The 25,890-nt window shown below is 44.9% G+C and overlaps 1 protein-coding gene across 4 annotated transcripts in view; it reads left to right on the top strand.

Moving 5' to 3' along the window:
- The window catches only part of strada (STE20 related adaptor alpha), a 49,321-nt gene that overhangs the window by 193 nt on the left and 23,238 nt on the right, over positions 1-25,890 (top strand). For 2 of the 4 annotated variants that reach the window (XM_067969139.1, XM_067969136.1), the window contains exons 2-5: positions 2,459-2,514; positions 3,673-3,730; positions 13,871-13,899; positions 21,822-21,924. In XM_067969139.1, the coding sequence (XP_067825240.1) occupies positions 2,503-2,514; positions 3,673-3,730; positions 13,871-13,899; positions 21,822-21,924 (202 nt within the window). In that variant the 5' untranslated portion in view covers positions 2,459-2,502. Of the gene's footprint in view, positions 1-31; positions 250-2,458; positions 2,515-3,672; positions 3,731-13,870; positions 13,900-21,821; positions 21,925-25,890 lie in introns of those variants that run through there. The other 2 variants (XM_067969137.1, XM_067969138.1) reach the window with 2 other exon arrangements.

Consider the following 25,890-nt stretch of genomic DNA (forward strand, 5'->3'; position numbering starts at 1 on the left):
AGTGGCGGCCCGGGGGCTGCACGGTCACTGGGCCCTGGGCGTGTCCCGCCTCGCCTCGCCTCCAGTGCAAACCGCAGCCGAGGCCCCCATCACCCCCCCGGGCTTCCGACCCCCTCCTCACGGCCCCCTCATCCCGAGCTCAGTGGGCCGTGGAACAGTTTGGGCGCGGGGACTGCCCGTGTCACCGAGTGCCCCGGCTCATACATCACGCCAGGCGCCGGTCTCACCCTGCTGGTACTGTGTTGTAAGGTGAGCCCCGACCTGCTGGGGACCCTCAGCGGGTGTGGACCTTTCATCGGAACAGCTTGCTGGTGTCGACAGCAGGTGTCGGCCGGGGCTGAGTGGCTCCCACTCTCTCATCCCCGAGTCCGGCGGTCGTGGGTTCGAGCCCCACTCCAGAGACTTGAGCACAAAATCCAGGCCGACCCTCCGGTGCAGCGCTGAGGGCGTGCAGCCCTGTCCGAGGTACCGACTGTCGGATGAGACGTTAAACCGAGGCCCCTCTCTTCCCTCGAGTGGATGTAAAAATCCCATGGCCACTATCAGCGATTATGGTCTTTTTGAAAAACAGGAAGTTGTGGTCGAGTTTTGTGTGTGCTTTTTCTTCCACTGACCTGAATTTATTCTTTGTGGTAAATACAAGTGTTACTGGCAGTGTGGAGCACCCTTACAACCGGGTTATAAACAATACAGAGGTGTGTGTGTGAGAGAGAGAGAGAGTGGGCAGCACAAAGCTACCATCAGTGTGTGTGTACAGCATCGCCACATCAGAGATACTATCACACCTTGATAGTATCTCTATACTTCCCACTCTCACACCCCGATAATATCTCTACTGTATTGAGAGTGGACAGTGTGTGAGAGTGGGCAGTGCAGAGAGTCCACCTGTGTGTGTGTGTGTGTAGCTCTACACTCTCGCACACTAATAGTATCTCTGTGCTGCCACACACACACACACAATCTCTGTATTGCCCTCTCTCTCACTCTCACGGACACACACACACACAATACAGTACAGAGATACTATCAGTGTGTGAGTGGACAGTACAGAAATACTATTTGTGGGTGTGAGAGAGAGGGAGAGAGACTGGGCAGTACAGAGCTACTGTGTGTGTGTGTGAGAGAGGAGGGAGGGTGCAGGAAGAGATGGCATTAAGAATTCAGCTCCAGTCAGTGCTGGGCACTGTTGCAAAGAGATGCTGGCTTTGTCTCGTTATCAAAAGGAACTGAATACCTATGAGTGGCTGTTGTAGCAATGTAAAATATGCCGTGTATCCAGACTGATTTTTATTGTGTCCTTGGTGTGTGTCTGTAACAATCCTGTCTGGGGGTTGTAACCAATGTGCTCTAAGCTCTTTAAGCTTAGTTCTGTGAAATATTTGAAAACAATTGATTTTATTGATCGATCAGTGAGCTGGACACAGGAAGTATTAATATCTGCATTTCTGTGAAAAGAGCTCTAACCCAGCAGTAATTGTTTTTTAACAATGCTTGGAGCCTGGGTTTATAATCATTCCTTTGCTGCAGCTTTTGATAACGTATACTTTCCCATTTATTTGTTTATTGATGGATCTATTTTCATCAGTGTCTGAACAGCCAAAGATATGGTATTCCAACAAACCCCCTGAAAATTATTCAACATCACAGGCAGTCATTCATACATGTTAATGAACCCACGCTGTACCTGCCCTGGGAGTGTTTCATGGGACTGGGACAGTGTAGCAGGAATGTTATTCTGTATCTAACCCATGCTGTACCTGCCCTGGGAGAGTTTGATAGGACAGTGTAGAGGAACCTCTACTTTGGCTCTAAGCCGTGCCGTACCTGCCCTGGAACAGTGTAGAGGGAGCTTTACTCTGTATCTGAACCGTGCTGTACCTGACCTGGGAGTGTTTGATGGGACAGTGTAGACTCTGTTTCTAACCTATGTTGTATCTGAGCTACGTAGGAGAGTGATTCTGACGGTGGAAGTAGGAGAAACATTTCCCATTTTCAGATCCTGAGCAAGATGAAGATGAAGGTGATGTCAGATGTGGAATTTGCCCAGTGCTCCATTTGTCCAGATTCTGTATTTGACACTAAAAATAAATGAGTGGACATTGTTTTTGAGTGCTTACATTAAATAATGAGTTGGTCCCTCAATATTGAGAGAGGTGATAAGCATTGTAAGGCACAGGCCTGCCATCCTGTAGGCATGTTGAGGGAGGTGATTTGACTTAAATCATGGTACGAACCACAGTGGGCCGTACCTTTTTTGATATGGGAGAACCTGGCAAACTCTTTGGGACATTAATGTTCATTTAGATTAGAACGAGGAGGAGGAAGGGAGCGTTTAGACTTGGCATTGATTCGCTGACCAGTGTATTCGCGCATGTGATGGGAGTGTTACGGTTTAACCACAAAATGTTTGTGTTTATAATGATGCTCTTTCATTGCTGCTGTATTTCCTTCCTACTAGATCTCTTAATGGAAGTGTTTGTTTGGTGACACACCAGCTTTTCCATGTCATTTTTGGTAAGTCCCGTTTAATTTCAGTATTTGTATTAATGTAAAGTTACATTAATAGCTATTTCAGCCATCTGGAGCTCTGCAATTGATGATCTCATGATTAAGGACGATGCTGATTGATGGTTTACGCAAAACAAACCATTGCGAGCCAGTCGACGTGTGATTGACTCCAGGGTGAGTGAGTTTGGAGATCCAGCCTGGCAAGTGATCTTTCATCAAGCACCGAGTCTTTGATTTTTAATCTTTTTTTTGCTGTGTCGTTTTAGTTTTTAACGTGAGAAATACTGATTCAAAATAAATCATTAGCTCTTGATGTGACAGGCCAGTTTCAACACTATTGGGTGCAGATTAAAGTTCTCTCTGCTCTTCACCCCAATATCAGAAGACTCCCCTCCTGCACCAGTGCAGCATTTTATCTATTTTCCAAACCAGCTGTCTGTAGCCTGGGCCTGGTTACCAGTGTGTGCTGAATTAGGATGATTAATCCTCAGCTTGAGCCCACTTGTAGGAAGTTTGCAGCCAGAAGACAGAAAAGACTTCCATTGAATCAATCCCAGCTGGATTTGAACCAATGTGTAATGCCACTGCACCACCCAGTCCCAGTGCAAAGATTTTGAAGGTGTGTTATCTTGCATTTTAAAAAAAATCATGGGTTAGTTTGCTGTCCTTTCATCTGAGAGCTGGATTTTTAAGCCCAGAGCACTGCGGGGGGGCGGGGGGGGGGGGGAGGAGAGAGTCTCCTCTCTGACTATTATCAGGAAATGTGTTTGGGGAGTGCCACTCAGGTGAGATCCATAGTAGTCAATGGGGCAAAGTGCCGGAGGACTGATCATGCCCAGGGCCCATAGATCAGCCAGTCACTGCCACTGGTACAAGGGGAGAAATTTGGAGGTGAAGAATACCAAACCGCTAACTTGCAATGAAGTCATAATCTCAAACTAAAGCTGCATAATGCAGGCTTGGGAAAACAGTGAGTTAGAATCTGGAAACTGTTCATCAGTTTCTGATCTCACGGCACAGATATTTCTGGTCTCGCTGCATGGATATTTTCCTAATTATTTTGGAGCAGGGAAAGATTACAAGGACCGCAGGGAGTGTGGAAAAACTGCTAATAGTGATTTCTCTTTTCTTGTCTCTTTTTCTTATTGGAATTGCGTGACCTAGAGGTGGGTGTCTGAGAAACTGAGTGTGGAGAGCCTGCAGGACGTGGGACTGTTTGGTGGTAAGTTAGTTTTGTGCCATTTTGTACCACTACTGTTGGAGATGAACTAAACATGGCAGATAATTGAGGAGGGGGAAATCATGTATTGGAGCCAACAGCAACTCTTTTGAGCGTGTTTCTCGATCTCTATCTCCTTCTTTGTCTCTCCGTCTCCTCATCCCACTCTTGAGGTCAGTGTCCCGTGGACCATCTCTCGCTGAGAGCTGTGGGGAGGAGGTGGTTCCTGTACCTCTACCAGTAACACTCTGAACGTGGCTGTGAAGATGTGAGCGGCAGCCTGGCGAGGGGCAGAAGGGCTGATTTCCCCGCTGAGATGTTGGGTTTATATAGGATATTGTCATATATCCCTATTTCCTTTAAGTGGGGGTATTATAGGATGTTGTTCTTTGTCCTTTGTCCTTTACCTCTAATACTAGTTCAAGGACTAGGAAACACAAATGTCTGACTTGATTCAACAAAAAGAGTATTAATCAATGAGATAATACAACACAACCCCTTGCATGCAGTGTATATGAGATATAGGTACCATTTATGCTCACATACCAAGTACTCCTTCAGGCGATCGCAAGCGTGTCATCTTGACTGCTTACGCTAGCCTCAGCAAGACGAGATGGAAGTTCTCCAAGGAGCTCCAGTATGTTGTAAATTTTATATGTTTCATTATGTAGGACTAATGTGGGTACCATATGTCGTCATGTGTGTATGCTGTTGATACAGCTGCTGTCATTTAGTGTTGAGGGTAGCTGTTACCATTTGTTGTGCAGGCCTTTGATGTCTTATCGCTCCCAATCTCTTTATTGTAAAAGGATCTTACCTATACTGGAGTCCATTCATCAATTGACATTCCTTTCTCACACTCTCCCACCCCCCGGCTCTACTAAAAGCCTGTTTGGTATATCTGTGTGTCTTTCTGATGTATGTTTTAACCTATAACCCTCTAGTACTGTGGCTCCATATTAAATAATTCTATATAATGCCAACTAGCTTATTCTATTAAATAATCTATGTGCCTATCCTTACATGTCCCCAAATCCAGCTGCCATAGTGAGACTCCAGCCTCTGCACTGTGGTTTGACTCCTGTGAATGAAGAGGGATTTCATTTTCTTTACTGTTCATATTCACATATTCTATACTTATCCATCATACACATGCATGCAATAAACATATCTTTTTGGAGCTTCTGTGAGTAGCAATTCTTTGTGTCTGTATTTAACTGATACCGATCAGATGCTTCCGGGTATTGTGAACCAGAGTCAGAGGAAGGAATAAAATGACACTCAGCAGTGGTCCTGGAATGACTGTTCCATATCTTGCTGTGCGCCACAGAGAATTCTAGTGTAAAACCAGAAAATGCTGGAAACGTGCAGCCAGATGATCAACATCTGAAAGAGGAACGACAAGTTAGTTTGGGTGTAATCCTTTATATCGATACTGAAGGGTGACGGTTCTCGGACTTACCTGCTAAGTGTTTCCAGCGTTTTCTGCCTTTTTTAGATTTGCAGCGTTTGCAATTTTTTGTTTCAATCACTGAAATGTTGTTGCTGCCTCAGTGATTGATCGAGAGCCTGTGGCATTTATGATCTGCAATTGCTGGTGATTTCACCGTGTTTTGAGCTGCCTGCCTTGTAATGGATTGGGGTGGATGTGGTGGTCTTGCTCACAGCTTCTCAGTGATGGTGAAACAGTGAAGAAACTAACCAGAGATCTCTGAGTTCCTGGGACAGGTTTAATGCTGCTCGATAGGACCTGACCACGTGAGCTCTGAGAATTGGCTCTTTGAATCAGTAAGAATGAATGAAGATTTTCGTATTCTTACTAAAATCATGAGTTAAACTGTTCTTTGTAAAACTAGCTGCAGTTTGTCCCCTCAGGACATGGAGAAACATAGAATGTTACGACACAGAAGGAGGCCATTCGGCCCATCGTGTCCGTGCCGGCCAGAAAAGAGCGATCCAGCTTAATCCCACTTTCAGCACTTGGTCCGTAGCCTTATAGGTTACGGCACTTCAGGTGCACATCTAAGTACTTTTTAAATGAGTTGAGAGTTTCTGCCTCCACCACCCTTTCAGACAGTGAGTTCTAGACCCCACCCCCACTCTCTGGGTGAAAAAATTTCTCCTCGGCTCCCCTCTAATCCTTCTAAAAATTACTTTAAATCTATGCCCCCTGGTAACTAACCCTTCTGCTAAGAGAAATAGAGTTGATAGGGAGGACCTATCTAGTCCCATCATAATTTTAGATACCTCAATTAAATCTCCCCTCAGCCTCCTTCGTTCCAAAGAAAACATCCCCAGCCTATCTAATCTTTTCTCATAGCTAAAATTCTCCAGCCTTGGCAACATCCTCGTAAATCTCCTCTGTACCCTCTCTAATGCAATCACATCTTTCCGGTAATGTGGTGACCAGAACTGTACGCAGTACTCAAGCTGTGTCCTAACCAATGTTTTATACGGTTCTAGCATAACCTCCCTGCTCTTGTATTCTATACCTCGGCTAATAAAGGAAAGTATCCCATATGCCTTTTTAACTACCTTACCTACCTGTCGTGCTACCTTCAGGGATCTGTGGACATGCACTCCAAGGTCCCTTTGTTCCTCTACACCTCTCAGTATCCTCCCATTTATTGTGTATTCCCTTGCCTTGTTTGCCCCCCCCCACCCCAAAATGCATTACCTCACACTTCTCTGGATTGAATTCCATTTGCCACTTCTCTGCCCACCATTGATATCCTCCTGCAGTCCACAGCTTTCCTCCTCACTATCAACCACACGGCCAATTTTTGTATCATCTGCAAACTTCCTGATCAAGCCCCCCACATTCAAGTCCAGATCATTAATATATACCACTAAAAGCAAGGGACCTAGTACTGAGCCTTGTGGAACCCCACTGGAAACAGCCTTCCAGTTGCAAAAACAGCCATCGACCATTACCCTTTGCTTCCTGCCACTGAGCCAATTTTGGATCTAACTTGCCATTTTCCCTTGGTTCCCATGGGCTTTTACTTTTTTGACCAGTCTGCCATATGGGACCTTGTCAAAAGCCTTGCTAAAATCCAAGTACGCTACATCAAATGCACCACCCTCATCGACCCTCCTTGTTACCTCCTCAAAAAATTCAATCAAGTTAGTCAGACACAACCTTCCCTTAACTAATCCATGCTGACTGTCCTTGATTAAGCCATGCCTTTCTAGATGACTATTAATGCTGTCCCTCAGAATTGATTCCGATAATTTTCCCACCACCGAGGTTAGACTGACTGGCCTATAATTACTCTGTCTATCTCTTTCTCCCTTTTTTGAAATAACGGTACAACGCTAGCAGCCCACCAATCCTCCGGCACTGCGCCTGTAGCCAGGGAGGATCGGAAAGTTATGGTCAGAGCCTCTGCTATTTCCTCCCTTGTTTCTCTTAACAGCCTGGGGTACATTTCATCCAGGCCTATCGATTTATCTACTTATCCACTACACCCCTTAATACTTCCTCTCTCACTATGTTTATCCCATCCCATCCAATATTTCGCAACTCCTCCTTAACTACAGTCTCTGCATCGTCCCCCTCTTTTGTGAAGACAGATGCAAAGTATTCATTAAGAACCATACCCACATCTTCCACCTCCACACACAGGTTACCTTTTTGGACTTTTGGCCCTATTCTTTCCTTAGTTATCCTCTTGCTCTTTATGTATTTATAAAATATTTTTGGGTTTTCCTTAATTTTACTTGCCAGTATTTTTTCATGCCATCTCTTTGCTTTCCTAAATTTCCTCTTTAATTTCACCCCTGCACTTTCTATATTCCTCTAGTCTTTCTGCAGTATTGAGCTCTCGGTGTCTGACTAAGCTTTCCTTTTTTGCCTTTTTACCCTGTATCCTCCTTGTCACCCAGAGGGCTCTAGATTTGGCAGTCCCTCCCTTTTTCTTTGTGGGAACAAGTTTACTCTGAACCCCTTGAATGCCTCCCACTGCTCTGACACTGATTTACCTTCAAGTAGCTGTTTCCAGTCCACTTTTGCTACATCACATCTCAGCTTTGTAAAATTGTCCTTTCCCCAATTTAGAACTTTTACTCCTGGCCTATCTTTGTCCTTTTCCATAACTATGCTAAATCTAACTGAATTATGATCACTACCACCAAAATGCTCTCCCACTGATACTCCTTCCACCTGCCCAGCTTCGTTCCCTAAAACTAAATCCAGAACTGCCCACCCTCTTTCCTCCCACCCCCCCCCCCCCCCAAATCTTGGGCATGCTATGTACTGGCTAAGAAAGTTCTCCTGAATGCAATTTAAAAATTCTGCTCCCTCTATACCTTTTGCACTGATTGTATCCCAGTTAGTATTAGGGTAGTTGAAATCCCCTACTTTACTGCCGTATTGTTTTTGCACTTCTCAGAAATTTGCCTACATATTTGCTCTTTTATCTCCCTCTGACTGTTTGGGGGTCTCTAGTACACTCCCAGCAGTGTGACTGCCCCTTTTTTGTTCTTTAGCTCAATCCATATGGCCTCATTTGATGATCCTTTTAACATATCATCCCTTCTCACAGCTGTAATTGTTTCCATGACCAATATTGCCACCCCCCCCCTCCTTTTTTATCCCCCTCTCTATCTCGTCTGAAAACCCTGTAACCAGGAACGTTGAGCTGCCGTTCCTGCTCCTGTTTAAGCCATGCTTCTGTTTTAGCTAAGATATCGTACTTTCACGTGTCTATCTGTGCCCTCAGCTCATCCTCCTTATTCACTATACTCCTTGCATTGAGGTATACACCATTAAGCACTGCCAAACTCCTTTTGTTGTCTAGTTTCTAATCTTTGTTTCCTCTGCCTTCCAAACTCACTAATTTTCTGCCTTCCATTTCCAGCTCTGCTTCTCTTCCTTCTGAATCTACGCTCAGGTTCCCACCCCCCTGCCAAGCTAGCTTAAAACCCCCACAACAGCACTAGCGTACCTCACTGCGAGGATATTGGTCCCGGCTCTGTTGAGGTGCAACCTGCTTGTTCAGGTGCCACCTCCCCCAGAACTGGTGCTAATGCCCCAGGAATCTAAAGCCCTCCCTCTTGCACCATCTTTCCAGCCAAGCATTCATCTGCTCTATCCTTCTATTTCTATGCTTGCTAGCACGTGGCACTGGGAGTAACCCACAGATTACTACCTTTTGAGATCCTGCTTAAGCTCTTTCCTAACTCCTTAAAATCTGTCTGCAGGACCTCATCCCTCTTTCTAACTATGTCGTTGGTACTGATGTGGACCACGACCTCTGGCTGTTCACCCTCCCCCTCCAGAATGTTCTGCAACCGCTCGTTGACATCCTCAACCCTGGCACCAGGGAAGCAACATAACATCACGTTTGCGGCCGCAGAAATGTCTGTCTGTTCCCCTAACTATGGAATCCTCTATCGTTACCGCTTTCTTGACCTTTGTCCTCCTTCCCCAATGTACAGCTGAGCCACCCAAAGGAACCCTCTCCCTCAGCGAGATGCCCTCGGGACTCCTGCGCTACCTGCCTGGTCCTCCTTTTCTGTCTGGCAGTCAACCAGTCCCTCTCTGCCTGCACTTTCTTAAGCTGTGGGGTGAACACCTCCTGAAACGTGCTATCCACGTAGCTCTCAGCCTCACGGATACACTGCAGTGACGCCAGCTGCTGCTCAAGCTCTGAAACCAGGAACTCATGCTCCTGAAACCTGAAAATGAAGGTGATTTTGTATAATGGAGTGCCTTACTCCCCAGGCAGCAGCAGCCCTCTGTCACCTTGCCTAAGTATAAGCCCAGTCAATCAGTACCATCAGACTATTCCACTGTGGAAGGCTTCACACCCAAGCCTTATCCTGTCCTCACTTGACGTGTACTTTTCAGCCGGGATCACTATCTAGTGATTGGGAGTAGGAACCCTGGCTGATTTTGCCCAGGGGCACTGAGACCAATTTTTAGTGCCCAGCTGTTGCCCTGACTGAAATCCGAGGTTTTTTCAAATAAATATTTCCTTTGCTTTCCCCTGTTTCACTTCTTTCCAGGCCATTGGTTACACACCACATCCTAACTGAGAGGGAGGGTAGAGTCCATGTCTTTGGCTGAGCTACTCAGTGATTATCTGCTGGGAGATGAATAAAAGCAGACTGATTTTTTTTTTCTCCACCCTCCTGCACTTAACACCTACCCTCAAAGAACTGCTCATGTGTACAAATATGGTGATGTATCGGATTGCATTCTCTTCGAGGAGTTAAAAGGTATCCCACAATGTTTGTTGTGTACAACATGCAAATATTTTCTTCAGTTTCACTAAATTTCTAAACCTCCTCCAAGACCCTGATAATTCAGCTAATCATGGAATCGAATCATTGATGTTGTGGTGTTGGTGTCTGTTCGGCCCATTGTGCTGGTACGGTGTTGATTCCCCCAGTGGGGCTCTCTGCCTAATCACGTTTTCCTGCTCTCTCCCTGTCCTAGTTAATATTGTTTTTTGTATTTCTTTAAATTCCTTCTTTAAATGATTTGTCTTTTATTGTTAATCTTCTGGACCTGTCTCCAGTTCTAACTCATGCGCCCTGTCTGTCTCTTCACCCCAGGCTCCTCTGACTCCAATCTCTTGCAGATTGCTCTGGACCAAACCCACCTGTATAAACCAATCCTGTCTTGTTTGCAAGTTAGCTGTCTGGGACAATCTGAATTATTTGCTTTTCCCTGGTCCAACTACTGCTTCCAGTTGTTTTAATGATTCGACTGTAACTTCATACCCCACTCTCCATTTCTGCATTACTTGGTACTGCACCATGGTTCAGCCATGCCTGTTGTACTTATAGAAAGTTTGTCTTATTGTATCTAGGAACAGGAGTAGGCCATTCAGCCCCTCAAGCCATTCAATTTGACCATGGCTGATCTGTATCTTAACTCCATCTACCCGCTTTGGTTCCGTAACCCTTAATAATCTGTCCCTTGATCAACGTGAAGCCAACTTTCACTTGTACACGCAATCTTTAACACCGCTGTCAGAGCTATTAAATACAACTGTGTGAAAAACAAGGGCCAGCTGCTATCTCCCGACATCATTGCATCTTTATCTCTTCCATGGGCTTTGGAAGGGCAATGCAAATCTCTCTTCAGACAGTTTCTTCATGGTTTATGCCCCTCTCCCTTTTGTTGGCTCCACCCTCAGTTTTTCATCTTCTGACATTCATGGTCTCATTATCACCTCTAATTTCAAATAGTAACAGGCAGAAGACAGTCAGTCTGTCCAACCCACATATCCACAGTATTCCCTAGGTGCACTTCTAATAATCCTGAATTCCATTTGTTGACAGGAACCTGTCTAGTTCCATCTTGAAACCCATTAAGGTTTCTTGTTTCACCATCCATGCTAGTAATCTTTTGCACATACGTTTCAACCTTTTTAATATTAAAAAAAAAAGTTCCTCCTGCATTTCCTATTTCCTCTGTTGTCCTTAATGAGTAAATATGACCCCTTGTGCTTAAATTCTATACACGGCAGAAAGGTTTACTTGGATCTAATTTATCCAAACCTTTCATAATTTTAAACACTTCTATCATATCCCCTCACACTCTTTTTTTCAAGAGAGCAAAGACCCATGGTTATCAATCTTCACCCTGTCATTTCCTTGAGTTCTAGGATCAACCATGTGACCGTTCTCTACCCCCTCCGATAACCGAATGCCCTTCCCTCTACCCCCTCCAATAACCGAATGCCCTTTTTGAAATAGGGAGACCAAAACTGCATACAGTAATCCAGATGTGGTCTCACCAGGGCCAAATACAGTTTTAAAATGACCTCTCTGGATTTATGTTGGACCCTGCGCTATGCTTCCCAACATTCTGTTTGCTCTTAACAGCCTAGGAACATTGTGCTGATGGTTTTAGTGTCCACTAAATCCCCAAGATCTCTCACCTGCTCTGATACCTCAAGTGCATTCCCATTGAGCACATAATCCACGTCAACCTTTCCTCTGCCAAATCTCATAGCCTTACATTTCCCTGTGTTAAATTGCATCTTCCATTTCCCTGCCCACTGACCAAGCTTGTCAAGATTCTTTTGAACTTGTGCATATTAATATTCATAATTTTCCACTGCCTGAAATTTGGTACATTTGCAAATTTGGTCACTGGACACAATTCCTTCCTCTAAATCACTTATTTATAAACAACAATAGCCTCACACTGACCCTTTTGGCACCCCACTGGTAACTGGCTGCTAACCTGACACCTGCCCAGGCACTCTGACTCATTGCTCATTGTCTACCAACCATTTGCCAATCCAAATGGAACACCTGCATTTCAATTGCTAATTCTGCTGCCAAGAAATTCATTTTCCTCTTACAATTCACCTCAGCCAACTGTTATAATCCCAAGTTTGATCATAACATCAATATTAGTCCCATGTCTGGGGAGGCTTTTCCAACCCTTCTCTCTCTATCTTCTCTCTCCTTTCTATTACTGAATAGATACAAGAACACCCTTAAACCATCAGCACAGTCTTCAGTAGTGATGAAAAAGGCAAATAGGAACTTTGGACGTATAGCTTGGTAGAATTGAGTACAAGTCCCAGGAAGTGAAGGCTTGTACAGAGCTCTAATCCACCCCACCTCAAGTACTATGTGCCGTTCTGGGCATCGTACCACAGAGTGGGGCATCCTGGAGTTGGAGGGTGCACAAAGGAAGGCAACTAAATTGATAAATGGGATTAGGCACCTGAGCTATGAAGAAAGACTGCAGGTAGCAGGATATTTGCATAGGAAAACAGTAGCTTAGAGAGGACCTTATTGAGATACTTGGGATCTTCAGGGACTAGATGAGCTAGATCTCAATGTCAATACAAGCTCTAGGACAAAAGGACACTGATTAAAACTTGGATAAGAAATGGTGAATATACAGCTGAGATAGAGTTTATGGAGTGGCCGACCCAGGGAGGCAGTGGGAATGGAGGATATTATAAATTTTAAGAGGGTGATGGATGAAGTTTAGGCAGAACGTGTTATTGAAGGGGTAAAGAAGTCTGTGATGTTTGGGACCACCCCGTTGGATGAAGATGATCTTTTCCAGTCTTGTAGAGTTCTGTGTTCCTAAGGAAATTGGAACGTGGGTGGCGGTGTTGGTTAGTTAAGGTGATGGGTCATTGATAGCCGTGGTCTGCTGGAGCTTGCTGGAATTTTTCCTGAAAAACTGGCCAATGGTTTTACTTTCTGTTGCCTTCCCCAGGAGTTAGTGGTTAGGGAGAGTGATGCATAAGGTTGGGTGAGTATCAATTGGCCTTTTCTCACTTTTTTTGGTATCTTTTTGTATCTGATAGTTAATGTCTTTCTTACCCATGGCCTTCAACCACTCTATACGTCGCACTTTTTCTTATCTAGTTCTATTTTATCTGTACCACTGTGGTCTTTGCTGCTCTGCACTTTCTTCCCTTGTTCCTCTTCCATCGATCCTCACTGTAAAACCTTCAATGTCTCTTACCTCCTCAGGACCAAAAAATGATGCAAGTCCTTCTCTCTCATTCTCCTCTTCCTCCTACAGTCTATAGGCTTTTAAAATCCAAGCTCGGTGTTGCTTCTCTGACATCTTGAAGATTATTGGCCTTGTCAGTGAGCATTGTGGTGGGCAAGATGTTTTTAACCCTACCCTCTTTAGTTACACACTGCAATCCTCTAGATAATCTTTTATTGTTTTTTCTAAATTATCTCCATACCTTTTTATAGGAGGAAGGACTGAGGTTTTATAATATATACTGTATTTTCCCAAACCCCATCATTTGAGTTCTATGCTGTGATAATTCCTTTACTGTGCGCTCCTGTGGAATCAACTCATACAATTATTCTGTAGTGATGATCACACAGTATTCCATTAGCATTCTCATGGAGGCTGTAATATGTATATAAATGAATACAACAAGTGAGTATAAGAATGTAATTTAATACAGGTGTCAGATGGTCTAATAACTACAACAATATCACTCATCATTCAAATTGTGTAATTGTTGTAAAATGCCAGTCTTATTACTCAGTGAGCAATCTGTAATTCCGTGTACCTGTGCCATGTGACCATGATTTCGATTGATGTCAGCTATGTTCATGTTTACCAGTTTTGTTTGACGATTGTTTTGCCCCACAACTGAAAGTCAACATTTAGTTTCTTTGCTTCAGAGCGACCTCAGGCGGAATATCAAAGGAAGGTGAGTACTGAGCACCAAAAGGTTGTTTTGGTTGCATGTGAGCCCTTGTGTACTGTGGTGTGTGACTTGTGCTGTAGTCAGTGACACTGTGACTGCACCTTGTGAACTTTGCCCTCCTGCATGTCCATATGAGGAGAATTTTATTTTGCGGTCTTGTATTTAAAAGCTAATCCCTTTTTGTCCTGGTGTGTACAGGGCAATTTTATAGTGTTAGAAAGATAGCTGTTGTTAATGAGAGTACATTGTCTCCAAGTAATCTGTTTCACAGATTCCAAAATATGCAGCTTCTCTCATTCATTCTTTTGAGCTGCAAGGTTTAGGATTTGTATTTTGGAAAGAGAGCATGATCACAGTGGCTCAACTGATCCGGCCATCTGAAGGAACGGGAGCTCTTGCCCCACTCTGTAAAATTCTGCTGTAGACCTGGGGCATCAGTTGCTTCAGAACTTTAACATTAAGCAAATATGACTCTCTCCTTTTTAAAGATGCGTTCTAAGGCTCGAGTTAATATTCCACGCCTCGACTTGGGAGGATACAGCAGCCCATTCATGAGCACCTCTGTAGAAACCCTCAGTACTGCTCCGTGGCTAAGCTGCTCTTAAACTGTCTTCTCTTTATTCTCATGACAATCTCACATCAGGAAATTTCACTTACGGCCTGGATTTAAACTCCTGACTCCTATTGATAAGTGGAACCTTTTGTAAATAGTTAGCACTGCAGTGGTTTTTTCCCATTTTGTTTTTATTTCAATTTTGTCCTGTCCTCTCCTGAGAGCCCTGACTTGCTGAGGAGTGAGTACATAGGTGCAGGTAATCCCATGGTAACTCGTTCAAGTGCGAGTGTGAACAGGGGCGTGTTATAAGGCTGTTCCACTACAGGGGGCAACACAACCCAGGCAAATCCTGTCTTCATCCCACTTTGACCACATGCTGTCCAGGGGTGACTGGATGATGTTGGGGCACAGGATCCTGGGTGATATTCCCCTCCCAGTGGGCTGCAGTGTGCTGTGTAGTGTGTTTGCTGCATGGCTTTAGAGCTCATTATATTGTGATATGATTGGTGATGTCAGTGATTTCCAGTATTTTTCTTTGCCTCAAAAATTGCTGTATTTTTCTAGAGAAATAATCTGTAAACAGATAGTCAGAAAGGGATAGAAGTTCAGGAAATCTGCTAAACTGTAAGGAAATAAGAGAGTAAAAGCTATGTGCAGTCTGCAGGAAAATCCTGACTGAGCTGGGAACCAAAGTTAAATGTTATAATGATTCTGGGATCTCATGTTTTCCCTTGTACACACCAGTGAGAGCAAACCCTCAGAAAGTAGATATGCTTGTACCTCTGTATTTAAGAAAGATTTTACAGTCACAAAGTCTGATGTTGATTGTAAGTTCCATGTAGTCACGGCTCTGTGTCTCTTTTACCGGAATGAGATTTGCATTTGTCACCTTAATCATTTACTGATTGTGTTTTGATTAAATGCTGCTGTATTATTGGCTTGTGGACTAGGAACCCATGACAGTTCAACACAGGGTTGAAATGGAAACTGGAAAAAATAAATCAGGCCCATCAGCACTGAAAAAAAGACATTAATTTGTTGGGTGGAGACAGACTTGCTGTATTGGCATTTAAATATACTCTCACTTTGTGAGGCTGCTTTGATGTGTTGCATTTTTTAATATGAAGCTTAGCTCATCAAGGTGAGAGGTACTAATGCTAAGCAATGGAACATTTCTCATTTCAACTACAACAGTTTGCATTTATTTAGTGCCTTTAACACAGAAAAACATCCCTAGGCACCTCATGTATAATTTAAAAAATGCTGAGTCAAAGGAGGAGGTATTAGATGGGCTGACTTGGTTAAAGAGGTGCATTTTAAGGAGGGTCTTAAAGAAGGAAAGGGAGGTGGAGAGGCAGATAAGTTTTGGAAGGAAATTCTAGAGCGTGGGGCCTAGGCAGATGAAGACCCAGCTGCCAATGGTGGGGCAATTGGGGGGGATGCTCAAGAGGCCAATGTTTTTTTTTGGTGGGTGGGTGGTTTGCAGGGCTAGAGGATGAGGCCATGAAGGGATTTAAACATGAGGATGAGAATTTTAAATTAGCGGCATTGGGGGACCAGGATGCAATGTAGCTCAGCAGGACTTGGTGAAGGATGTATTATGGGCAGTGGAGTTTTGGATGAGCTGAAATTTACAGAGGGTGGAAGATGAGAGTCTGGAGGTAATAAAAGCATGGATAACGGTTTGAGCAGCAGGTGATTTGAGGTAAGGCAGAGATTGAGGGGGAAATAACAAGAGGTCAGTGTATGAGTACATAAACTGTGTGCTTCTCAATATCAGCACAGATGTAGAATATTACTTATCTTTATCTTTGTGATAGGGTTGAATAGGATGCGAGCCATCTGATTCAGCCTCAGACAGTGGCTGGGCAGGAGGATGGAGTCCTTGGCAAGGGCACAAAGTTTGTGGCAGTGTCGAAGTTGATGGTTTCAGTTTTCCCAATGTTTTACTGAAGAAAATTGCCGTTCAGCCAAGACTGAATGTTGGACAAGCAGTCTGACAACACAGGCAGTGGAGAGGTCGGGAAAAGTGGTGGAGAGGTAGAACTGGTTGCCCTCAAATACACATGGAGGCTGACCCCATGTCTGCAGATGATGTCTTCAGATGGTAGAATGAATGTAGGTGAGGAAGAGGAGGGGCCAAGAATAGATCCTTGGGGAATGATGGAGGTAATGGTGCAGGGGTGGGAAGAGAAGCCATTATTGGAGATGCTCTGGCTGCGATTGGACAGGAGTGGAACCCATCGAGGGTAGTCCCACCAAGCTAGACAATGGAGGCACCCAGTGTCTGCATCAAGCACGTTCAGTTCAGGTATGATAGAGTAAAGCTCCCTCCACTGTGCTACAACAAAGGACTTTGGCGTCAACCTCAGAAGAACTGTCAGTGTGAATATATCTCATTTCACTAACCATTGAGTGACTTTGCCAGTTTAGTTTTTTTTATTTGTTCTCTGTCTGTGGTCATACTCTGCTTATTGCCTGTCACTTGTTGCCCTGGGAAGGTGGTGGTGGGCCATCTCCTTGGAACACTGCTGTCTTGCACTGATGGTGCTCCCACAATGCTATTAAATATGGATTTTGACCCAAAGACAATGAAGGCATGGGCGATATATGCCCAAGTCCGATTGGAGGGGAATTTGGAAGCGATGGTGGGCCCATTGAAATGGCTGCTCTTGCCCTTTTTGCAGTACGAAATTGATATTAGTTATTTCAATTAAAAGACCTGTTATTTCACTCCATAATACAGTCAATGATGGACTAGTTCATTGTGGATGGTCTGCACTGGTGGTATTTGTGATTCTTGCTTTCCTGTTGTCACCTGATTTCAGCTACATCAAGCCCTTGCTGTGGCTGGTTAGCTGCGCTTTCTGTAGTGAGAGCCAGTCAGTAACAGCACTGAGCACCTGGCAGGCTGCTTCATACTGCAGTGCATATGTGGTCTCTCTGCTCCTTTCCAGGACTTTCTTCGTCTTCTTCACAGTTGGTAGAAATTTGTCAGTTACCACGTGGTGAAATGTACTCCACTTTTGAACTTTCGGTGGATACCGAATTAGTTGTGGGATACAGTGCTGCAGAGTGGTAGGACGCGAGGTTAGAAGCTGGGCTTTCCCTACAGAGAGGCAGAGCGTCACCCGTCAGGTTGCACTCGTACTCGCTCACCTTCTAGTGGCTGGGGTCAAAGGTCTGGGAGCAGGTCATCTGCCTGGGGACAGTGCATAGTGAGGCAGGACATAAAGACCTTTTTTTGAGGTGTTTAAAATGACAGAAGGATTTAGTAGAGTAGATACAGAGAAACTATTTCCTCTGGTGGGTGAATTCAGAACAAGGGGGCATAACCTTAAAATTAGAGCTTGGTCATTCAGAAGTGAAATTAGAAAGCACTTTTTCACACAAAGGGTAGTGGAAATGTAGAATTCTCTCCCCCCAAAAGGCTGTTGAGGCTGGGGTCAACTGAAATTTTCAAGACTGAGATGGATAGATTTTTATTAGGTAAGGGTATCGAGGGATATGGAGCAAAGGCGGGAAAATGAAATTGAGGTACGGATCAGTTGTGATTTTTTTTTTTTATTCGTTCATGGGCGTCGCTGGGCAAGGCCAGCATTTATTGTCCATCCCTAATTGCCCTTGAGAAAGTGGTGGTGAGCCGCCTTCTTGAGCCACTGCAGTCCGTCAGATTGAATGAGGGGCTGAATGGCCTACTCCTGTTCCTATGTAGCGAAAAGGGAGAGAGATTGAGAGCAGTATCGCTGCTTATAAAACTCATTAAACATTTAAACAATATTATGTAATATCTGTTGGAGAAGGAAAGAGTTGCAACCTTTTTACTTACTATTCTGGTAGACAAAAACATCTTGGCTACAGTTAGGGATTATGAAATGTGGTGACTTTTTGCACCAGATGTTGAGAAGGGATGCTCACTGTATCTAAGTAATGAACGATGTAAACCTTCAAACAACCTGCTTGAGGGAATTAGTTGGACTTAAATGAAGAATGGGCAGAAGGCCCCAGGTTTGATCATTCTATGCTGGGTTAGCTGATCTCGGCAGTAGGGGAGCTACAATTAGCCTCAGCACCCTGACCCAGGGAGGGCCAATTTACCAGGATCCCCAATTCTAATCATTATGCGGTTACTCCTGCTGGAAAGTGTATGTGGGCATCGGCTGAGGACAGGATTGGGATCCGCTACAATCAAGTAACCCACCAACACTCATTGTATGAGCTCCATTGAGTGCGGTACAAGAGGGCTGGTGGTGACCTTGGGACCGTATCCTGGAAATAGTCAGATGGCTTGGTATGTAGAAATGACAGGTTGTGCCAACCTTGCCTTTCATTGTACGTACTATTCTATAAACACCTGTCCATTAGAGGACAATATGTGGCTCACCACCTTAAGGGCAATTAGGGATGGGCAACAAATGCTGGCCTCGCCAGCGACGCCCACATCCCATGAACGAATTTTTAAAAAAATAGACATGACATCCCAGGCCTGTCATGATATTCCCTGTGTGTTTCTTGTTCCACTTTTGCCCAGAGCCACCACTTAACCCCCTCCCATTGAACAAAGTGACTCATAATAAGGCACAGATGCCAGTGGTCTTTCAGTTCCCATCCACGAAATACATTTTTCATGACTGGGTCTAGATCATGATACCAGCAAGCATTACAGCCGAACCCAATCTTGACCCCACCTACCGACCACTTGTTGTAGGGGTTATTAGCACTGAGATGGCGGGCTCCTTTTTGATTTCTGCACCGTCCCCCGCCCTTCCCTTCCCTAGCCCAGGTTTACTAAGAAGAGTTGTGGCATCAACATCAGTATCCGTGCTGAGAATAACTAACGTTACACAGGTTAAGGATTGAACCTTGGACTTTCCTGCTCTGAGGTAGGGTATACATTGTGTTTTTAAACTGTGGTTTAATTTTGCCCCACTCGGTGAATTGGAAGGTTCGTTGTGATGCAAGGAATTGTACTGCTTTACAGTTCATTGTTTAATGAATTAAAAACAATAAATGATGTAGTTCAGCTATTAGCAGTTTCCACCTTTAACACTCGTCCCATGGAGAATATCTAGTGGGGTGGGGGTGGGGGCAAAGGTTTCATTGAGATGGGTTTTAGGGGGTTTGTGAACATGAGAAGGGCAGGCGAATAGTAATTGAATGACCACTGTATAGAGCTGAGGGTGCAGGGTAATGCACTGAAAGTGTCAGCCTAGATTATGGGCTCGAGTCTGTGGAGGGAGCTTGAACCCTCAACCGTCTGACCCTGAGGTGAGAAGGCTACCCATTGAGCCACGGCTGATGCCTTGACACAGTAGCGAGGTTGAGGGTGGGCTTTTGAAGAAGCGGGTTGGGGTTGTGCCAGAGATATGGAACAGCTTGACGTGGTGAGCATAGGGCTAAATACTGGAAGTTGGGTAGTCAGGAGCTGGGTTGGGAGGGGTGAAGGTGCAGGCTGCATGGAAGAGATGAATTTGAGGGCTGGGGTTAGAGTTGACTTTGGAGGAGTGAGGGGCAGGGGAGAGGAGGGATGGAGAGAGGCAACTGTGCAGGTAGCCTGAATTTTGGAAACAAATCTGAGCTCCTTGCATTAGTTCTGGAGTTGAGGAGGTGGTTTGTGGGGTGGGGGCAGAGTCCATGATGCCATAGGTAGGACTAAGAGGTTCTGCTGAGGGAGTTTCAGCAGCTAGGGACTAAATTAAAAAGCAGAACCACAAAGGTGGTAATCTCCAGATTATTACCTGAGCCACGAGCAAATTGGCACAGGATAAATCGGATCAGAGAGGTGAATGTGTGGCTCAAAGATTGTTGTGGGAGAAGTGGGTTTCGATTCATGGGGCACTGGCATCAGTACTGGGGAAAGAGGGAGCTGTTCCATTGGGACGGGCTTCACCTGAACCATGCTGGGACCAGTGTTCTGGCAAACCGAATAACTAGGGCGGTAGAGAAGGCTTTAAACTAAATAGAGGGGGAGACTGTTCAGGTGGGGCAAAGTTTAGATTGATAGAGAAAAGACCAGGAAGTAGTATAGGAAAGTGATGGGGGTAATGATAGTGTCAGGAAGGGAGGAAGAGTGCACTAGTAAATGGGGCCAGGGTAGGAAAAAATGGTAAAAAGACAAAATTAAAGGTTCGTTATCTGTGCGCAGCATTCATAATAAGATAGATTAATTGACGGCACAAATAGAAACAAATGGGTATGATCTCGTGGCCATTACAGAGACGTAGTTGCAGGATGACCAAGGTTGGGAGCTAAATATTCAGGGTTATTTAACATTTCGGAAGGATAGAAAAAAAGGTAAATGTGGTGGGGTAGCTCTGTTAATAAAGGATGAAATTGGTATAATAGTGAGAAATTATCTTGGCTCAGAAGATCAAGATGTCTAATCAATTTGGGTGGAGGTAAGAAATAGCAAGAGAAAGAAATCTCTGGTGGGAGTAGTATATAGGCCCCCTAACAGTAGCTACACTGTAGGGCAAAATATTAATCAGGAAATAAGGGGGGACTTGCATTACCTTTTTTATACAACAATCGTGGGCGATTTTAACTTTCACATAGATTGGACAAATCAAATTGGCAAAAGTACCCTGAGGAGGAGTTCAGAGTGTATTAGGGACTGTTTCTTAGATCAATATGTCGGGGAACCAACCAGGGATCAGGCCATTTTGGTTCTGGTAATGAGTAACGAAACAGGATTAATTAATGATCTCAAAGTGAAGGATCCCTTAGGAAGCAGTGATCATAACATGGTAGAATTTCACATCCAGTTTGAGAGCAAGGATCTTAGGTCTGAAACTACTGTATTATACTTAAATAAGGGCAATTATAAAGGAATGAGGGCAGAATTGACTCGTGGACTAGGTAAACAGATTAGATGGTATGATGGAGGATAAGCAGTGGCAAACATTTAAAAGGATATTTTATACTCGCAACAAAAATGTATCCCTGTGAGGAGGAAAGACTCCACAAAAAGGGTGAACCAACCAGGGCTAACTAAATCAAGGATGGTATCAGGTTAAAAGAAAAAGCATACAACGTGGCAAAGATTGCTGGTAAGCCTGAAGATTGGGAAAACTTTAAAAACCAGCAAAGGGTGACTGAAAGAATAATAAAAAGGGAGAAAATAAATTGATTGAAAAAATGCTGGTGTGCGGTGATAGTAAAGAGGACACGAGTTAGACAAGGTGGACAGTGCTTTGTCACACGATAGTTCAATTTAGTCAACAATTTTGAGAGAAGTGGAGCTGTTCCAGCTGAGTTGAATGGTTCAGCTGGACCCCCTGCTGATGGCTTGCCTCGTTCCTCATCACACTGGAGCTGTTTGTTCATCAGTCAGCTCCATTACACATCTTCTGTTTCTTTCCTCCTTCAGACAGATGAACACTCAAAGGAAAATATTACACCATCCCAGAACTGGGACGCCATGAGTACCTTCCCAACAGACAGCAGTTCTTATGAGCTGCTGACTGCAATAGGTAATGTATGCCGGGGGGGGGCGCGCGCCGGGTGGGGGCGGGCGTGAGGGTGGCGGGCGCCTGGGGGGTGGCGCGTGGCGGGGGGGGCGCGAGGGTGGCGCGCGCCGGGTGGGGCGCGCCGGGTGGGGCGGGGGCAAGGGTGGCGCGCGCCAGGTGGGGCAGGGGGGCGCGCGCCGGTGGGGGGGGGGGGGCAGCGAGGGTGGCGGGGGGGGCGAGGGTGACGCGCGCAGGTGGGGGGGGGGGGGGGGCGAGGGTGACGCGTGCCGGTGGGGCGGGCGAGGGTGGCGCACGCACAGCTTGGCTGTTATATTTTCCTAAAATGAATTAATTACTGCAAATCTATTTAAAAGGGTTTATGTGTTTGAAAATTATGATGTGTGCTCTGGGGCTTGGCTTTGAAACCAGCCCAGTGATGTGATTAACTTTGTCACGCTCATTGGCAGCGTACAGGGGCTCCATTTGAGAGTTCGTACGTGTGGCTTCCAAGCTTTTAAAGCTAATTGGCGTACACTTCCAGCCCTTCCTCCCGGGCTTGGGCATCACATGCCAATTATAGACCATGAAATATATCAACTCGCACAGTGAGGCTGAGTGTGACCGAAAGGAAGTACACCCCACCGATCAAAAAAAAAAATGGCCGTAAGGATTGAAAAGCTTTTCTCCTCCGCCCCGCCCCCCTCAAATACGGCACTGTTAAAGTAGCCCAACACACCTGACTTACTGAAACACTGAATCTATCGATAGCGATTAGGAACAGGGCGCAAAGTTACAATGAGTATGACAAGGAACCGACCTATCTGAACACCAAGCACCTCACAGCAAAATGATAGGGCGTTGCTAGCAGGGCTGCAATTATTGCCCGTCCCTATTTGCCCTAAAAAGTGGTGGTGGGCCTTCTGGGAGTAGTACCCATGTGAAAATTGCAGCTACGAGGAGAGATTGGATAGGCTGGGGTTGTTTTCCTTGGAGCAGAGGAGGCTGAGGGGTGCCTTGATTGAGGTGTATAAAATTATAAGGGGCCCAGATAGAGTAGACAGGAAGTACCTGTTTCCCCTAGTGGAGAGTTGAAGAACTAGAGGACATAGATTTAAGCTGATTGGTGGAAGGATTAGAGGGGACATGAGGAAAAACGTTTTTACCCAGAGGGTGGTGGGTGTATGGAATTTGGTGCCTGAATTGGTGGTAGAGGCAGAGACCCTCAACTCTTTTTAAAAAGTTGTAAACAATTTTACAACACCAAGTTATAGTCCAGCAATTTTATTTTAAATTCACAAGCTTTCGGAGGCTTCCTCCTTCGTCAGGTGAACGATGTGAAAGACTTTTTTAAAAGTACATGGTCCTACACCTAAAGGTGCAGGGCTATGGACCAGGTGCTGGAAGGTGGGATTAGAATGGGCACCTGGTTGTTCTTAGAGCCGCCGCGGACACAATGGGCCAAATGGCCCCTTTCTGTGCTGTATGTTTTCATTGGTTCTATGGCTCCATGGGAAAAGCAGGGGACAGGACTTAAGAGAAATATTTTTATGCAGCGAGTTGTTATGATCTGGAATGCTCTGCCTCAAAGGGTGGTGGAAGCAGATTTAATAATAACTTTCAAAAGAGAATTGGACAAATACCTGAAAAGGAAAAATTTGCTGGGCTTTGGGGAAAGAGCAGGGGAGTGGGACTAATTGGAGAGCTCTTTCAACCACTGAAGTTCCTGTGGTGATGGTGCTCCCACAATATTTCTGGTAGGGAATTCCAAGATTTTGACCCAGCGACAATGAAGGAAGGTGTGTGACCTGGCGGGGAATGTGGAGGTGGTCCCACAACTTTGCTGCTCTTGTCCATCTCAGTGGTAGAGGCCGGAGGAGAGGAAGGGCACATTCAGCTCCTGATACTGACCCACCTAGGAGTGAGAATCAGCAAAATGTCGCACCTCCCAGAGCAGTGAAACAGTGAACAAAATCACCAACCTCCAAACAAAAGGTTTAATGGGGAAGGGAAATCTGAACGACAACAATGCCCTGTCATTTTGCTGTGAGATTCTTTGTGTTCTCTGTGAGGTTCTTTTTATGTAGAAGAATAATATGCATCACCAGGATTGTATTTAGAGTTTTGCCAAGATAGCTTTTCTGCCCATCCAGAGCCCCTGGGGTCAGGTCTGCCTTCCTTCTGGGTCACCACAGGGATGTCACCTCCAGGTGTCATGCGATTGAGTGACAGGAGACTGCATGAATTGGGCTGAGCTGGGAGTCAGTCTAGACCCACGGGACTCCGGGAAGCCATGATCTTCACTGGGGCTGCAGATTTCCCAGCTGATGGCGTCGTTTCTGGAATTCCATGCCTCAAAGCCAGTCTGAAGTCCTGTCCTCTGCTTTTCCCATGGAGCCGCTTGGGTACTGCTCCCATTCAGTGACAGCTCAGGAATGGTCAGCAGGCAGGAAGAACCAACTGGGAGGAATCAGATTAATGTTTTTACATTGACAAACTTCCCCCGAATATTTTACTTTGATAAATAGGAGTATTTTGAACAAAAGTACTTTTTTTCCCCTGCCTCCCCAACATTCCTTGTGCTTTAAATTGGTAACAGATGTTGTAGAAGTTTTTTTTACTGACAGACAAAGCAAAAATATCTCTCCCTCCAAAAGCAAATTCACAAACCAGCTCGACATTCCTCACTGACACCAGCTGGTGCACTGGATTAGCCCACGACCTCTGGTGCACTGGATTAGCCCACGACCTCTGGTGCACTGGATTAGCCCACGACCTCTGGTGCACTGGATTAGCCCACGACCTCACCAACTAAACATCACGCAAAATGTTCCCTTTCAGTCTCCATAAAACATTAGATGGAATTTGGACATAGAACTGCATTTTATAAAGCTATAAAGCTCTGATCCCACAACCGCCAATATGCACAGGGTAAAGACCCTCACTTTTCCAGAATTGAGAGGCCAGATTGAATGGGAGGGTGCAGACACAGGAACTGCTGAAAGTATTACAGGCAAAATGACAGACCCGTGGAAGCCACGACAACTCGGTGTGATCCAGAAGTGATAAATAATACGTTGGGTAATCAGGCATCTTATCATATTGAACCCCCTCAAAGTGCTTCACGCAATGAATTGATTATTTTTGGACATGCCCATGTGACAGCTGTTCTTCACTATCAAAGTGTCATATTTTGAGTCGAACGTTTCCTGACATACTTTGCAATTCCATGTCATCAGACACGATGTGAATTAATACCATGTCGCATTTTGGTGTCTGAGGTCACAGAGAAAGATCACGTTTTCAAATAGGGAACAATACTTCCAGTCCAGATGAGAAGAAGCTTCCTCTGATTGCTCAGTGGGTAAAGGCCGTGCCCAACTGAACAATAAAAACAAACCATAAGGTCCCAGGTGTCTGTGCTGAGACAGCTGATTTCACTGGGACAGCTGTTTGGCCCAAAAAAAAAATACAGAACAACTGAAAAACAGGCCTGAAGTAAATCCAAAATAGAAATGTGCAGTCAAACCAAGAGCCTATGGAAAATAAACCCAGCAGCAGCATACAAAACTAACCAAGTGAGACAAATGGAAAACACACCCGACAAAAGAGTTTGTACCCGAGTATAAACCTCCAAAATAATGGCCATGTGAGACTGGGTATTGACTGGGTCAATAACCTGACACACATAATTATAGCAACTCTAGAATCCAAACAAAAATCGACAACAGTTCAGTCCTCAAAATAAAATTGAACAGTGCAATCTTCTAAATCAAATTATACACATTACCAATAATAGCCTCGGGATCAAAAGTTTATCCATCTATATAAGCGACCTGCAGCAGTGGGGAACCCTCTGCGTTGCCTAATCCTGGCAGATCACAACTAAAAAGAGAACGACTATTTCAGTAATTGCCAGCAGGAGCAGCTTTAAAGGAATAAAAGAAAGACCATTACATTTGTAAAGCACTTGATGGTGTTGGCGAGAAATGC

This window comes from Heptranchias perlo, chromosome 30 (assembly GCF_035084215.1).
Source record: "Heptranchias perlo isolate sHepPer1 chromosome 30, sHepPer1.hap1, whole genome shotgun sequence".
Classification (NCBI taxonomy): Eukaryota; Metazoa; Chordata; class Chondrichthyes; order Hexanchiformes; family Hexanchidae; genus Heptranchias; species Heptranchias perlo.